The 17898-nt window shown below is 45.4% G+C and overlaps 2 protein-coding genes across 2 annotated transcripts in view; one reads left to right on the forward strand and one right to left on the reverse strand.

Moving 5' to 3' along the window:
* The window catches only part of SLA (Src like adaptor), a 30015-nt gene extending 14395 nt beyond the window's left edge, over positions 1-15620 (forward strand). The window contains exons 4-8 of the mRNA XM_081919005.1: positions 2066-2152; positions 4433-4536; positions 7294-7425; positions 12542-12689; positions 14392-15620. Coding sequence (XP_081775131.1) covers positions 2066-2152; positions 4433-4536; positions 7294-7425; positions 12542-12689; positions 14392-14602 — 682 coding nt within the window. The 3' untranslated portion in view covers positions 14603-15620. The remainder of the gene's footprint in view (positions 1-2065; positions 2153-4432; positions 4537-7293; positions 7426-12541; positions 12690-14391) is intronic.
* The window catches only part of TG (thyroglobulin), a 171829-nt gene that overhangs the window by 60757 nt on the left and 93174 nt on the right, over positions 1-17898 (reverse strand). The window contains exon 38 of the mRNA XM_081919979.1: positions 16109-16308. Within this exon, the coding sequence (XP_081776105.1) occupies positions 16109-16308 (200 nt within the window). The remainder of the gene's footprint in view (positions 1-16108; positions 16309-17898) is intronic.

Raw genomic sequence — 17898 nt, forward strand, 5'->3', positions numbered from 1 at the left:
GGAGACTGTAGCCCACATGCGTGAAAGTCAGCACTTAGTGGAACGTTCCTTTTCCTGTTTTGATTCTGCTGAGGCACGAAAAAAAGCTCAGGGAACTTGCAGCCCAGCCCAAAAGCTGTAACTCAAATGAGAGAACGGGCCATGGGGCTACGCTGCCAACTTCTGTACCGAGAGCGACAGAAAATGTTACTTCCCCTATCATTCAACAGTCTGCCTGTTAGAATCAGTGGTACGGGCGCTTGAAAAGTTTCTGCAAAGATCCCAGCTTTGCAGTCAAATATACAGGATGGTGTATATGGGATGGGACGTGGGTGGCGCTGTGGGTTAAACCACAGAGCCTAGGGCTTGCCAATCAGAAAGTCGGCGGTTCAAATCCCCACGACGGGGTGAGCTCTCGTTGTTCAGTCCCTGCTCCTGCCAACCTAGCAGTTCAAAAGCACGTCAAAGTGCAAGTAGATAAATAGGTACCGCTCCAGCAGGAAGGTAAACGGCGTTTCCGTGTGCTGTTCTGGTTCACCAGAAGCAGATTAGTCATGCTGGGCACATGACCCGAAAGCTGTACGCTGGCTCCCTCGGCCAATAAAGCGAGATGAGCACCGCAACCCCAGAGTCGGCCACCACTGGACCTAATGGTCAGGGGTCCCTTTACCTTTACTATACAGGATGGTATTAGGCTGACATACTCAGGGCAGACCCACTGAAAACAATGGACTTGAATGAGCCACGACTTGCTTGAGTTTGTCGATTTCATTGGCGCTATTTAGTATGGATTTTTAGTTAAATATCACCCAGAGCATTCAGGCCCTGCTAAAGTTAGCATGTGAACAATCACAGTGGCTTCATATTAACCTTAACATTTAAGCAACTCAAGGACAGTGTATTCTTCAATTCACTTCCCATACGTCTGGGTTTTCCCGTACATATTGCCTATTCAGCAAAAATCTGATTCCTGGATGTGTCCAGGAAAACCTGGACATATGGCAGCCCTATTTTATCCCTAGATAGCGGTGTGTGTGCATCATTCTTTGGAAATGCTTATTAATATGCTAACAATGAAATCACCTTTATTTATTCTTTTTATTTAAACAATGTAAGGTGAGTGCAAAGGGACACGGGTGGCGCTGTGGGTTAAACCACAGAGCCTAGGACTTGCCAATCAGAAGGTCATGGTTCGAATCCCCGCGAAGGGGTGAGCTCCCATTGCTCAGTCCCTGCTCCTGCCAACCTAGCAGTTCAAAAGCATGTCATAGTGCAAGTAGATAAATAGGTACCGCTCCGGCGGGAAGGTAAATGGCGTTTCCGTGCACTGCTCTGGCTCTCCAGAAGCGGCTTAGTCATGTTGGCCACATGACCCGGAAACTGTACGCCAGCTCCCTCGGCCAATAAAGCGAGATGAGCGCCGCAACCCCAGAGTCGGCCATGACTAGACCTAATGGTCAGGGGTCCCTTTACCTTTAAGGTGAGTGCATCCTATTGAATGGTCAGCCATGCCCAAACATTTTTAAAATGGATGTAAAATTAAGATTTTTGCCCTGACATGCATCTCTTGTTTACACTGGTGTGTGGCCTGGGGAGACTTTTGAGGGCCACACAGAGAGGCTTGGAGGGCCACATTAGGCCGCTGGACTTGAGATTCCTCATCCTTGACCTAAAGTAGCACAGAGAAACGATCTTCCTCTTGTAACGGGCATGTGGGTATTCCAGACAGATGACAGAGTTGTAAATTGCAAATCTCCGGCAGAGACAACAGCGAAATGAGCAGCTGACATACGATTCGGGGGGAAGGGGGAGATGTTACCTCATCTGGAAACAGGAAGTCTCATTAACTTTACTGAGTTTCTTTTTTTATACAATGGGTGGAAAGAGGAAGTCTAGTAGTTTCACTAATGATCAACTTTATCCCTCATATGTCTGTCAGAGTTCACAACCCACAGGGATATATTTTAGACCATTTTCCCCACTTGCCTTGTTTCGCTACAATGACTGTAAATTTCAATATGCATTTCATCTCTCTCTCTCTCTCTCTCTCTCTCTCTCTCTCTCTCTCTCTCTCTCTCTCTTGCAGCGAAGGAGGCTGGTGGAGAGCCCGTTCCCTCACTACAGGTCAAGAAAACTACATCCCGGAAAAATGTGTAGCAAAGGTTTACCACGGGTGAGGAAACGCCCAGTGTTGTCTTGGCACAGCTGTATTTTGTGCATCATAGAAATGTGTCAGGTAGCATTGTCAGACTAGGACCCGGGGATCAGGGTTCAAATCGCCACTCAGCCATGAAGCTCACTATATGACCTTGGGCCTATAGTCCTAACCTGCCTTACAAGGTTGTTGTGAGGATAAAATGGGGAGGAGGACTATGTAAGCCAACTTGGGCTCCTGGGAGGAAAAGTGGGATACAAATATAATTGATAATAATCATAATCTGTATAAAAAAGCTAGACAGACAGACAGATACAGTAGATAGATGATGATAATAGAGATTAGATAGATAGATAGATAGATAGATAGATAGATAGATGATAGATAGATAGATAGATAGATAGATAGATAGATAGATAGATAGATAGATGATAGATAGATAGATAGATAGATAGATAGATAGAGATAGATAGATGATAGATGATAGATAGATAGATGATAGATAGATAGATGATAGATAGATAGATAGATAGATAGATAGATAGATAGATAGATAGATAGAGATAGATAGATGATAGATGATAGATAGATAGATGATAGATAGATAGATGATAGATGATAGATAGATAGATAGATAGATAGATAGATAGATAGATGATAGATAGATAGATAGATAGATAGATGATAAGATAGATAGATAGATAGATAGATAGATAGATAGATGATAGATAGATAGATAGATAGATAGATGATAGATATAGATAGATAGATGATAGATAGATAGATAGATGATAGATAGATAGATGATAGATAGATAGATGATAGATAGATAGATAGATATAGATAGATAGATAGATGATAGATAGATAGATGAGAGATAGAGATAGAGATAGATGATAGATGATAGATGATAGACGATAGACAGACAGACAGACAGATGATAGATAGATAGATAAGGACCTGAATAATGTGTCAGGATATATAGTAATTTGGCTTGTGAGCCACTGTATAAAATAAACCTCTGTGCTTCTTTGTTCACTATAATGAATAATCTAAAACCAACTATGACATTCCCATCTTTTGACCAAAGTGGATGGAACCCAAACTTTTTGTGTGGAAAGCAAAAGGGATTCACTTTCTTCCATCATCCCATATAAGCAGTGGGGAGAGTGTGGGTTGTCTCTTGCTCAGGGGAGCAGAAATTATTTTGCTCTTTCCTGCCTTAAAATAAATAAGAGGTGGCTGAGCGGTGTAAATTTTTGCATGCACATTTTAAAAAAAACTTTGCTTGCAACGCAACACTCTCTAGAACACTGCTAGGGGAGTTCTGAAGAGATGGGGTGGGGTGATAAAGAAGAGCTGTGTAGGAGTTTTTTAAAATTAAATGATGCCTTTAACTGAAGAAAGACTCCCTACCGCTGTGCTTTAACAACAACAAAACAACCCAGAGTTTTCCAGTGCTTTGCAGGGGACATTTTGGACACCCTCAACGTCTTGCAAAGCCTGTGGACCTAGAGATAGATGACAAGGTAGATAGAGAAACATGCTGCTTTTTGTACAGAAAAAACAGAGGAGCAGAGCACTCTCTGATTCAACTTGGGTGGGACGATATTGACATCACACTTCAGCTCAGGAGGAGGGCTACCCCTAAATTCCTCCAATCTGCTTCACTGTGATTTGGCTTGCGTATTGTCTCAGAAAGTGTGGATTTGATAGATATGACTTAAAATGTGTACTGAATTGAATTTCCCCTCCATCCCTAATGATGGGCGTTGGAGTCTAGCAACATCTAGAGGGCCACAGGTTCCCTGTCCCTGGTATAAATCTCTCTTACACATACAGAAAGCACCATATTTTGGGGGATCTCCCTTGCCATTCGTAACTAGCAATTTTCCAGCTACTGGGGGACGTCTACATTCGCAGTGTTTTTTTTTTAAAAAAGTAGCAGTACCAAAAATACATTACAGTGGTACCTCGGGTTAAGTACTTAATTCGTTCCGGAGGTCCATTCTTAACCTGAAACTGTTCTTAACCTGAAGCACCACTTTAGCTAATGGGCCCTCCCGCTGCTTCCACGCCGCCAGAGCACGATTTCTGTTCTCATCCTGAAGCAAAGTTCTTAACCCGAGGTACTGTTTCTGGGTTAGTGGAGTCTGTAACCTGAAGCGTATGTAACCTGAAGCATCTGTAACCCGAGGTACCACTGTATATGGTACTTCCCTAGTTAAGTCTGCATTTCTGTGGACAAGACCAGTTTGCCTTTTCACTCATATAACCCCAGCCTCCCTTCTCCCACAGTTGGTTATTTGAAGGTCTGGGAAGAGAAAAAGCTGAAGAACTTCTGCTGCTTCCCAACACCAGAATTGGCTCGTTCATGATTAGAAAGAGCGAAACAACAAAAGGTGAGAAAATGAGATTTTGCTTTCAACTTTTGCCACTTCTCTGCCTGATACTTCCTCTTAAGGGCAGTTTAAACCGGACTTCGCAAACTTAGTGTCGTCCAAATGTTTTGGACTATGGCTGGGTACACACTATATACCAGGCACAGGCAAATTCCAGCCCTCCTGATGTTTGGGACTAAAATTCCCATCATCCCTAGCTAACAGGACCAGTGGTCAGGGATGATGGGAATTGTAGTCCTAAACATCTGGAGGGCCGGAGTTTGCCTATGCCTGCTATATACCTTTAAAGTCTTCCAACTCTACAATTCTATGATTCTAGGACAGCTTGAAGACTCAAAGTACCAGCAGCACAAAAACACCCAGTAGGGAAATGAAGTGCGGAACAGCTACATTATAAAGACCTATTTGAAGGCCTTCACTGCAAGGACCATGTACAGTTCACCTGGAAAGAAGTTTCAGAACCACAGGGGCCACCACTGAAAATGCCCTATCGCTTATGCCTGCTAATCTAATTGATTTTACTAGCGGTAAAAGGATCAGAGCATCTGAGGTTGAGTTTAAATATTATTTCTTACCCACCCTAACTTGGGCAGAGCTACTAAGAAAGCCCATTTGGTTGGTTTTAACACCAAAGAGGGTCTGTAGGCAAGGAACGTGTCATGAAGATATTTAGAACCTGAGTTATATAGGGCCTCAAACACTAATGAGAGCACCTGGAATTGGGCCCAGAAACAAACTGGGCAGGATCATATGGGTAAAGGTAGACCTATGCATAACTCGAACCCCAAAAATTAAGAGCTTTGAAGGTTAACACCAGCCCTCTGACTTGGACCACATTAAGGCATGTCCAGTATTTCAAAAGTTGGCGCAGCTGAGCTCACTGAGCTTTTAATTTACATGCCACAGTGATTGTGAAAATTCAATGGTAGCAAAAAGGTCCCCAGCTATAATTTATATAATTTATAATTTATATAAGATTTTGACTAGGGCTGGATCTACACATATATAAAAAAAACCCACTATGAAAATGCTTTTTAAAAACAAAACAAAAACCATTTTAAAGTATATATTGAATTTGCCCTTAGCTCACCATTGCCCTCTAGTGTTGCATTTCTATAATGTACTTAAAACACACTTAAAATGTTGTATTTGCAGCCATATAGCTGATTCCAGAGTCTGGGGTGAGTAAAATGTAGCCCTGCCTACAGCTGCTTTCATCCCATGTTAGGTGGATCTGGGATCTGGAGAGTCATAGGTCCTGCAATTCGTGTGCTAGGTTAACAGTTTTTCCCAATCCTTGGGAATCCCGGGAATATTTTTTTGGGGGAGGCCTCTATCAAGGCATCCGTAAAGGTAAAGGAACCCCTGACCATTAGGTCTAGTCGTGACCGACTCTGGGGTTGCAGTGCTCATCTCGCTTTATTGGTCAGGGGAGTCAGCGTACAATTTCTGGGTCATGTGGCCAGCATGACTAAGCCGTTTCTGGTGAACCAGAGCAGCACACGGAAATGCCGTTTACCTTCCCGCCGGAGCGGTACCTATTTATCTACTTGCACTTTGATGTACTTTTGAACTGCTAGGTTGGCAGGAGCAGGGACCGAGCAACGGGAGCTCGCCCCGTCGTGGGGATTCGAACCGCCGACCTTCTGATCGGCAAGTCCTAGGCTCTGTGGTTTAACCCACAGCGCCACCCGCTCCCATAGCAGCTTATAATAAGGAATTATCCCCACCAAGCTCTGATTCCAATTATTCTTTAGAGGTTAGCATGACAAGCCAAATGGGGTAAAAACAAGGTGTGCTTGCAGTGACCGCTCCCCGCTTAAAACGGGGGGCGCCCTTTGCGTGGACGCGTGCAGCCCCTAGACCTGGAGCGGCTCCAACAGCATAGGCTAGGCTATGCCTTCCCTCAGGTGGGATACCTGGAGGTCTCCGCCTACCTCAGTCAGTTGTCCAATCCCACCTGGGGGAAAGAGTTGCCAAGGAGACCAGGCCAGGTAGGGGAGGGATTACCTGCCCACACAAAGGAGGGAGGATCTCACCTGGGAATTCTCACTTGGCTCCAGAGCTTCTCCCACCCTACCCACCCTCAGTCAATGTCTTATGTTGCAGGTTAATTTTCCTCACATGTTTTGCAAGTTAATTTTCTTCACAGGTATGCGGGCGCTGCTACGTTAAGGTCGCTGTTAAAGGGCCGGAAAGGAATTTCCCTGCATTGGCAGGTTTCGCCTTTCCCGTAGCAAAACGTCACAACTTTGGCGGTATCAGGCCTTGGGCGGAATCCTTTTGTCCATCTTCCTCTTTGCGGCGGCGATACCAGGGTTCCCCGTTAAAGGGGTTTCTGAAGGGAGGCTTTGACCGTACGCCGGAAGGTCGTCATTGCTCTCCCCTGCGGCGGCGGCGTTACGGGGGCGGCTATCTCTGCTTGAACATATGTTCTCCAGAGCCGGCCCATCCCCCCCCCACACACACTGGATAACCTTGATGCTCCCTAGGTCCCCGGCTGGGGACTGGGGAGGGAGAACGCCCAATGCCTGAGCCAAGGTCTACCCACATTTGAAATTTAATAAAGTTGTGGCAAATTTAATCCCATAGCACGTTGTCTTGAGTCGTTATTCCACATGACGGGGGGACCGCGCAGGATCTGGGGACTCCGCCTGTCCACGCAATGTCTCTATCCCTCTAAAATGTCTTAACTGCTCCCGAGTTTCTCAGTATCCAGACAAATGGATGATTGTTTGACTTTTCTCCTTTCTCTAGGTTTATATTCGTTGTCAGTCCGGCACGTACAAGTGAAACATTACAGAATCTTCCGCCTGCCAAACAACTGGTATTATATCTCTCCTCGGCAAACTTTCCAGTGCCTTGAGGACCTCGTAAATCACTATTCCGGTAAGAGGGCACATTCTGCTCAAAAACAAACAAGCGTTTTCAAGCTTTCAGAAACACAGCTCACCGCATAAGTCTGCTTTGATTCATACGGTTACCTTGGCTTTTGAGTGGAGAGCATGATGCATGATAGCAAATGGTAATCCCCATGGAATGCTCAGATATTCTGCTTTTTCAGTGATGGCTCTGACTTGGTGGAATGCTCTGTCCCATGAGACTAGGGCCCTTCAGGATTTAACCTCCTTTCCGTCAGGCCTGTAAGACAGAGCTATTCTGCCTGGCTTTTAATTTGAATTCAGCCTGATCTTTTATTTCCCTTCTCTTCCCTCCCCCTCCTCTATTATGAAGATTACCCGCTCTGAGACCCCACAGCTAATTCTCTCCTGGCCTCCTCACTGGCCCAAGGAGCACTAATTCAGCCAGCTAGCCCTGGGGACCATCTAATGTTTATTAGATGGATTTCCCCTAAATTGATTTCCAAACTTTGAATTTTATTGTTATTCATGCTTTTATACTGTATTTTGTGCTGCTTTTACAATTAAGTGTTTTAAATTTGTTCTTAGCCACCCTGAGCCCGGTTTTTGAACCGGGAAGGGTGCGGTATAAATAAAAAATTATGATTATTATTTGACAAGGCTGCAGATCCAATTTTGTATGTCAGCGCACTGAAAGATGTGCAGAGACACAGGGACAGGATTTGCTCGCCCCTAGGTAGTGACCATTGCATAACCGTCACCCAAGGGTCAAACTATGAGTCGGCAGGAAACAAATATCCAGTTTTGCAAGATGTTCTCTTCCTACGCTTCACAAGTTCGTGGATGTGCCAATATTGCGCCAAACTCTTATATGCAATCATTTCTTACGTGAACAGTGGGCTTTTGGGAACTGTTTAAACTCCCCTACTTTAGAAATATATATTTTTAATTTTAGGAAAACTGCCTTTCCTCTGAAAGCACCTGCCTTTTATTTGCACAGATGTGGTGCTTTTAAAGTATCTATTGATTGTTGCAGCTGGTTTTAGTGTTTGCCAGTTGCTTTGGGTGTCTTGCATGAAGCACGCAACTAATAAATCTAGAATAATAATACTATGGAGTCCATGTAGTTCAATATTGCCAGCACTGACTGGCAGGAGCTCTCCAGGGTTTCAGACACGGACGCTTCCAGCCCTGCATGCCAGGGACTGAACCTGGAACCTTTTTCCTGTTCCACCATTGACCCAGGACCTTTCGGCCTTAATTGCCGCCCCAGGATAAAAATCATAGAATTGTAAAGTTGGAAGGGACACCAAGGGTCATCTAGTCCAACCCCCTGCAATGCTGCTAATTCAGAGATTTCAAGAGGGTCCTTCATTGTGACTCGCCTGTCTACCAAGGCGAACAAGATCATGACCCAGAACTATTCAGAGCCAAAGAGATTTGGCTATGTAATGATATCACTGGTGGCTAACTATGTATGTACAGTGGTACCTCGGGTTACAGACGCTTCAGGTTACAGACTCTGCTAACCCAGAAATAGTACCTTGGGTTAAGAACTTTGCTTCAGGATGAGAACAGAAATCGTGCTCTGGCGGCGCGGTGGCAGCTGGAGGCCCCATTCGCTAAAGTGGTGCTTCAGGTTAAGAACAGTTTCAGGTTAAGAATGGACCTCCAGAACGAATTAAGTACTTAAGCCGAGGTACCACTGTATGGTGCTGGAGGAGACTCTTGAGAGTCCCATGGACTGCAAGAAGATCAAACCTATCCATTCTTAAGGAAATCAGTCCTGAATGCTCACTGGAAGGACAGATCCTGAAGCTGAGGCTCCAATACTTTGGCTACCTCATGAGAAGAGAAGACTCCCTGGGAAAGACCCTGAGGTTGGAAAGGTGGAGGGCACAAGGAGAAGGGGACGACAGAGGACGAGATAGTTGGATAGTGTTCTCGAAGCTACCAGCATGAGTTTGACCAAACTGCGGGAGGCAGTGGAAGACAGGAGTGCCTGGCGTGCTCTGGTCCATGGGGTCACGAAGAGTCGGACACAACTAAACGACTAAACAACAACAACCACTGTACTTACATTTGTCCTCAGTCCGAATGTGGGTGGGAGCAGGGGGGGAGAACAATGTTCCTGTTTCTGGGGCGATGGGAACAATACATCCTGTTTTGATGGTTTGATGGCCTGCTAACATTGCACATAAAGATTTTGGCCCCATGCCGACAGCAGTTACATGTAGCTGGGTGCAACTAGAAGTAGAAGATTGTGAATATGCTCACCAACTCTGGGATAGCTCAGTTGGTGGAGCATGAGACTCTTAATCTCAGGGTTCTGGGTTCGAGTCCAATGTTGGGCAAAAGATTCCAGCAATGCAGGGGGTTGGACTAGATGACCCTTGTGGTCCCTTCCAACTCTACAAGTCTATGATTCTAACTCCACATCTGGTTGAAAATGATGCAATGAGGAAGAATGAAAGGCAGCATCCCTGATAGGTTAGCCTATCAGGGAGGCTGTAGCAGTGGGATCTCTCCACCGGCAGGAAGCAGTACGTTTCCAAGCACAATTCAAAGTGTTGGTGCTGAACTTTAAAGCCTTAAATGGCCTCGGTCCAGTGTATCTGAAGGAGCGTCTCCACCCCCTTCGTTCTGCCCGGACACTGAGGTCCACTGATGTTGGAACAGGGCGTTAACTGATGTTAAGAACAGTTTCAGGTTAAGAACAGACCTCCAGAATGAATTAAGTACTTAACCCGAGGTACCACTGTATTTTGTGGCATTGCCATTGCAGGGCTAGTCTCCACCATGCACTTCTCAGGGATTATTATTATTATTATTTGGAAACATGACACCTGTAATCTGGGCTACATGAGCTCTGAGGCCGATCAGACCGCTGTGATGCTGAAAGCTCACTGCACGCTCGCAAGCTCTTGCCATCAAAAGGCAGCACCACTTCCGAGTGGCAGAATGTGCCCCTCAGAAGAAAGAGAACGAAAGTGGGAGGAGCCTTCCTGCAGGGGAAACACAATGCTAACGTTTGGCCATTAATGCCAATATCGCATGCATTCTGCATAGTGTGAAGCCACAACATTTGCCTAGAAGCCATGCCTTTTCTCAGAACTCACTGGTGGCTGACACAATGTGGGAAAGGAAGATGGCACACAGCTTCACAGCTCGGCGCTAGATAAATATCAACAGGCAGCGTACTTATATTTAGGTCATTTTGGTGGATAGAAACATCCAACAGCCCAAAGGCAGAGTGATAATCTCATTCTTCATCGTGCATTTCTAAGCTGTTTGCTTTTTGAAGTTTGCAATAGAGGATGTGAAAAAGTGGAAGAGACACAAAGATCAACAGCTCATTGTGTAGCCAGTTCTAGCCTGTTTTGCAGAGAGAGGTTTCCCCACCCCCACCCCATACACGGAGATGCTGAATGGCCCTAGGTCACCCAGACAGCTTCCTGGCTGAGTGGGGATTTGAACCCTGCCCTCCCAGGTCCTAGTTCAACACTCTAACCATTACTCCACACTGCCTCTTACTTTTCAGCAACAAAACAAAAGAGCAGCAGAGTTCTTGCTTTACTCCAGCTGTGTTGTAAGCAGTAAGGTAAAGGTAAAGGGACCCCTAACCATTAGGTCCAGTCATGGCCGACTCTGGGATTGCGGTGCTCATCTCGCTTTATTGGCCAAGGGAGCTGGTGGACAGCTTCTGGGTCATGTGGCCAGCATGACTAAGCCGCTTCTGGCGAACCAGAGCAGCGCACGGAAACGCCATTTACCTTCCCGCCGGAGCAGTACCTATTTATCTACTTGCACTTTGTGCTTTTGAACTGCTAGGTTGGCAGGAGCAGGGACCGAGCAACGGGAGCTCACTCCGTCGCAGGAATTCGAACCGCCGACCTTCTGATCGGCAAGTCCTAGGCTCTCATCTCTCCCGGCATCCTCTTCTCACAGTGGCCAACCAGAAGCCTGTGGAGAACCCACAATTGGGACCCCTCCCCTCTTGTAGTTTCCAGCAACTCTGCCAGCTCAGACAGAAAAACATTAAGGAATTAATTTCATCTTTAATGTTTTCCCTGTAAGCTGCCCTGGAAGTTACTGAACTAAAAAGATGGGGTAGAAACATAACCAGAGAGAGCTCTACCTCTCTTTCAAATCAGAACCAGTGAAGGCGGTGAAGGTCCTGTGTGAGTGTCTGGAGGCAGTTGGAGGATGGATGGCGGCTAACAGATTGAGGTTGAATCCTGACAAGACAGAAGTACTGTTTTGGGGGGACAGGAGGCGAGCGGGTGTGGAGGACTCCCTGGTCCTGAATGGGGTAACTGTGCCCCTGAAGGACCAGGTACACAGCCTGGGAGTCATTTTGGACTCACAGCTGTCCATGGAGGCACAGGTCAATTCTGTGTCCAGGGCAGCTGTTTAAAAGCTCCATCTGGTACACAGGCTGAGACCCTACCTGCCTGCGGACTGCCTTGCCAGAGTGGTGCATGCTCTGGTTATCTCCCCCTTGGACTACTGCAATGCGCTCTACGTGGGGCTACCTTTGAAGGTGACCTGGAAACTACAACTAATCCAGAATGCGGCAGCTAGACTGGTGACTCGGAGAAGCCGCCAAGACCACATAACACCGGTCTTGAAGGACCTACATTGGCTCCCAGTACCTTTCTGAGCACAATTCAAGGTATTGGTGCTGACCTTTAAAGCCCTAAACGGCCTCGGTCCAATATACCTGAAGGAGCGTCTCCACCCCCATCGTTCTACCCAGACACTGAGGTCCAGCGCTGAGGGCCTTCTGGTGGTTCCTTTGCTGTGAGAAGCCAAGTTACAGGGAACCGGGCAGAGGGTCTTCTCAGTAGTGGCGCCCTCCCTGTGGAACGCCCTCCCACCAGATGTCAAAGAGAACAACAACTACCAGACTTTTAGAAGACATCTGAAGGCAGCCCTGTTCAGGGAAGCTTATAATGTTTGATGTATTACAGTATTTTAATATTTTGTTGGAAGCCGCCCAGAGTGGCTGGGGAAGCCCAGCCAGATGGGCGGGGTATAAATAATAAATTATTATTATTATAACCAAGAAACATACAAAAACATTGCAAAAGTCAGAGACCATTTTGACTTGCAACTCATATTGCTCCCGTTTCTTCTTTCAGAGGTAGCCGATGGCCTCTGCTGCATACTCACCACTCCCTGCCTCACCCAACACACGAGCAGCAATGAAGTAAGGAATCAAGAGCTGAGGAACCAAGAAACCCCCGTCGTGATGCGCAACAAGACCTTCTCGTGGAAGGATAAGCAGAGGTAATGTTTGGTCGGGGCAGCTGATGCCAGCCTTCCCCAACTCAGCGCCCTCCAGATGTTTTGGACTATAACTCCCATCAGTCCAGGCCCAATGGTCAGGAATTAAGGGAGTTGTCGTCCATAAAGGTCTGGAGGGCTATTTCAATGCAGATGGTGCTCTGAGATTCTGCAGCTACAAAACCCCAGTTCTGCAACTGGAATAAATTACTCTGCTTGACCAATATAAGCTTGCTAAAACATTCATGCTTCGTACGATATGTGCAATAGAGGGATTCAGCTTTGGACTCCAGAATTTACACTTCTGTGCCTAGTTTATTCCTTGTCTGGTGTTGTAGACAAAAAAAAAGGACGCGGGTGGCGCTGTGGGTTAAACCACAGAGCCTAGGACATGCCGATCAAAAGGTCGGCTGTTTGAATCCCTGCGACGAGGTGAGCTCCCATTCTCAGTCCCTGCTCCTGCCAACCTAGTAGTTCAAAAGCACAAAGTGCAAGTAGGTAAATAGGTACCACTCCGGTGGGAAGGTAAACGGCGTTTCTGTGTGCTGCTCTGGTTCGCCAGAAGCAGCTTAGTCATGCTGGCCACATGACCCAGAAGCTGTACGCCGGCTCCCTCAGCTAATAAAGCGAGATGAGTGCCGCAACCCCAGAGTCGGCCACGACTGGACCTAATGGTCAGGGGTCCCTTTAGACAAAAAAAGGGGGTGCTAAAATAAATACAGTGGTACCTCAGGTTACAGACGCTTCAGGTTACAGACGCTTCAGGTTACAGACTCCGCTAACCCAGAAATAGTACCTCGGGTTAAGAACTTTGCTTCAGGATGAGAACAGAAATTGCGCACGGCAGCAGGAAGCCCCATTAGCTAAAGTGGTACCTCAGGTTAAGAACAACTTCAGGTTAAGAACAGACCTGCAGAACGAATTAAGTTCTTAACCCGAGGTACCACTGTATCTGAAAAGCGGGGTGGGGAATAAAGGCGTTGGAAACTGAAATTTGGAAGACAGCGACAGGCAGTGGCTGATTATTTTGTTAAACCCCCACCTACTCAGTGATACAATCATTTAACAATCCCTTCGCACACTCTAAGTCATGTTCTCACTGAGGCCTGGTTCATACAGTATTCTGTTGTGTGGATATCAGAGTTATTATTTTTTTACCAAGGGTTGCCTGCATGATTTATGTCAAACAAAGCCTTGCCAGGGAAGCCACCTCACTTTTGTAGCATGTGTATATATGTGCATACACATGCTGTCCACAACTTAGTTATAACCAGCCAAAACACTCTGGAAATGCTACATGGATACATTAACTTGATGGCTTGGAGCACGTGCATTTCTGTCTTCAAAAAACCAAAACAAAAACACACACCACAATGATATCACTAGGGTAAGAAAGAAACCAGGTTTGGAAGCAGGATAAACCATTCTTCTTCAACGAGAAACCATCGCTAGTTCGAATTTCAGAAATGTTCATGCTGCTTTCCTTCGGGTCCAAATGTTAGACCAGGAGAGGACCAACATGGGTGGCACAACACAAAATGGCCTGGGGACACACAAACCCATTTTGTGGCACATTCCCAGATCCATTTGTCTATCTTCTAGCACTGCACTAAGCCAAACTGCAAAGAAGCTAAGGCAGTTGAGGTACCTTATTGTGTATCAATATCTCAGACAATAAACAACCTTCTCCTTCTTCTTTTTAAAGATCAAATGAAGATGACAGTGACATTGTAGACATGCTTGGAATAGAGGACTCTGGCCTGAGCTTTGGGCTGAGGAACAGCATCAGTTCCTATCTTGCCCTAACTGGAGAAACTGACTCTTCTTACACGAACAACCGGAAACAGAAAAGCAGGTCTGTCATATTACGGAACAAGTTTGAATCACCCTTCATTTATCACGAGAACCGATCCTGATAAAGCAGAAGGTGGCCAAGAAGAAACTTAAGATACTCCATGTTCAAACGACAAAACTTTTGCACTGTTGGGAGATAACGCGACCGCCATTTTGTCAGTCCACAAGAGACCACATCCTCTGGGACAGAGCCTGGAGACTGGGCTTAAAGTGTACAGTGAAAAGCAGTCAATGCCGACTGATAAGGAAATGGCTCTGGTTGCGAGAACAAAGGAACGTGTATCCACCAGGTGGTTCGGGTTTGGCCAGCTACTATTTCTATAGGCTCTTATCCAAGTCAAAGGCAGTTCTTCCCCCACATTGCACACTCTATTTATAATAGGCGCAAGTTATACACAGCAACACACCATCACGTGCATTTTAGGTCATAGAACTGGAATATTACCAGATCTTAATCTTCTGCCCTGAGGAAAATTATTCCAAATGTCAGGCCTTCCTCTGACCTGGCCAGACCACACAAGACCTTTAGCAGAGTTCATCACACAAAGGAGCCTGCGGGATAAACAACTTCAGATAATCCAAAGCGCAGGGTTATTTTGCTTAGCAAAATCAGGTGGTACAGTCCTACCCTGGACCTCAGAATGTGGCCGGAAGAATCATTTCTTTTTTACAATTCCGTACATAAAATATTCCATGTAAGAAGAAAACTAAAACAGGGAGACGAACTCAGTTGGAACCTTTTCCCTGATGCCCTGTTTTTTTGTTTTGTTTTTTAATGTAGAGAAAATCTACGGTTTCAAGCAAAGTAGTCCAGCTGTTGCTGTGCTTGCAGACTTGCCTAAATCAAATCAGATTAGGTTCTGCCTTATGAAATCCAGAGCCAGCATGTTTTTAGTTAATAACTGGAGTTCATCCTCAACCTCTCAGAGGTCCCAGATATGCATATATAAACTTATTCATGTGGGTGATACCCTTGTATAATGTAAATTGTATTACAGTGTATGAGCCTTGAGTGAAGCTGAAGAAAACATGTATATAGGTGTAAAAAAACCCAAGTAATAAAACATTACTAAACAAACAGATTTCTCCGGGTAAAAGACTACCATATGCTTCACATACATCTGAACTAAACTAAAGCAGCTGTCTTTGGAAGAAATGGCACTCTCCCATAAGGGATGGGCGAATAAATATCAATTTCTCATTTTTCCACTATTAAGTTCAATTCTCACCTTGATTCATTTTTTTAAGCAAGTCCGCATGAAAATTCAGCAGCATTTTAAGGTGAATTTCTCATAATATACACAAATTGACCCGATACACACATTTTAATAATATTTTGACTAATATATGCATTTTTATGCACATTTACTCTTGAATATGCACCTTTGTACACGTTGCCCCTCTGAAGAACTGCCCTGCAAAATTCACAAAAGAGCAAATTTTGAAGGGTGACTGTGTCTCGGTTCTTGTTTTAGAAAATGCACATTGATGGATTTGCCTTTCAGTGTGAACTGAACCCAACTCCTCACCCCCTCCCACTACCACAATCTGAGATAATTGGTACTCACCATCAGCAGCACCCTCTTGAAGAGCCCAGAATCCACAGTCCCTGTAACCAGGTGAATGCTGGAAACATCTGCTCCACTGCCATCAGCTGCGATTGTAATCTGACCAGGGTCTCCTCCAAAACTTGCAATGTTTTTCTGGGTCCATTTTAGAGCTGCTTCCTGGTCCAAAAGCCCCCAGTTTCCACTTGCCGCCGTGGAACCTACAGAGAGAGTTGGGGGAAAGAGAGAGAACATGAATGGGAAAAGATGTTATCACTGTACTTATAGGAGATAAAACACAACTACAAATATGTAAAGGCCAGAACTAACTGCAGCTAATATTGATCACAGTTGTGGGTCCAGACAACATGGAAAGAATCTTCTGCCAGAGGAGAGATGGAAATTAAGAAGTCCAGCTCCCATTGTAGCTCATTCACATTGCACTAAACCATGGTTTAGTGTGACACCTGAGTGTTGAGAGGGAACTGAGAGGCTGGGACTTGAGGGAAACAGGGCCTATGTATAAGTCAGGCTGTAAGCAGCTGAAGACGTCAAAAGATGAACAGACAAGCGGGAGAGGAAGACGCCTCAAGACAGCAGGCCGGGCAGGTGGAGGAATGCACCAAATTTCAAATCTTGGCTGGTTGTGTCAAATCCAACCTTGGTTTGCCGGTCTCAGGGGTTAACAAGGTACCTGAATATATTTTTGCACAGTCGGCAGAACAGAATCAGCATGATCATCATCATATAATAAAGAAGCATTTTTATTATTATTATTATAAGGGAACGAAATTCCCCTGGATTACCATGCTATTATGCTGTTTTCAGCCCACAAGCAGGAATATGCATTTAGGCTTTTAACTCTATATTTAGGCACATTTAAAATGGCTGGATTTCAAAGCAGCTGCAGGAATAATTAACATTGGCCACATTACTTTTATCCTCCCTGTTAAAACTTTCTCCTGCTACATCCATTTTCTTCTGGGCTCCTGACATGCAATTTAAACCCCTTGGACACTCATGCTTCCTAAATTCAAATGCAGAGTTTGTACCAACGGTTGCATAGGAAATAATATTAGCTGCGCGGTTCCAACGGCAGCATAGAGGAGGAGATGCACCTGCGTTTCCCAATAGAAGAAGTTGGGTGCACTGGCCACACAATACAATTCTCCATTTGCTCTAATCATGAAACTTATCCACGGCGGTTCACCTTGCAAGTTCATTTCTCAAAATTAATTTCAGTTCTTGATTTCTCACGTATAAGAATACAAGGCAGGTGATGCTGGATCAGTCAAAAGACCCAACTGGTTCTCACAGCGGCCAAGCAGATGCCAGTACTGGAAGCCCGCAAACCAAACCTGAACGCAGGAGCATTTTCTCCACTTGCAGTTCCTAGCAATTATTCAGAGGCACACTAACTCTGACAGTGGGGTAGAACAGAGTCAACACATTCCAACTGTCCCTACGCAGCAAGGATAGTGTTATGTACTGAAGTTCTCACCCTGGGCCAGCAGGGGGATACTGTAGATAGTTATGCAAATGAAGGCTCGAAAGTGACGTTCAGTGATTGGATAGTTTTAGAAAGTTGCTACAGTAACGTTGTACTGGAGCTCTATATAAGCAGGCTGACTGAGCCCTTCAGTTCAGTTCTGTCCTGGCCTGTGAATAAACAAGAGCTGTTTGAAGAATCGCTGTGTCATCTGATATGTTCACCCACAACTTAACAGATGGTGCCTTATTTTCTGGCACCAGTCCAGGGCACAATCTTGCCGCAGTTCGAGGTGACATGTTGGGACCTCCTCCTCTCCTTG

This window comes from Podarcis melisellensis, assembly GCF_964234715.1.
Source record: "Podarcis melisellensis genome assembly, chromosome: 7".
In the NCBI taxonomy this organism is placed as follows: domain Eukaryota; kingdom Metazoa; phylum Chordata; class Lepidosauria; order Squamata; family Lacertidae; genus Podarcis; species Podarcis melisellensis.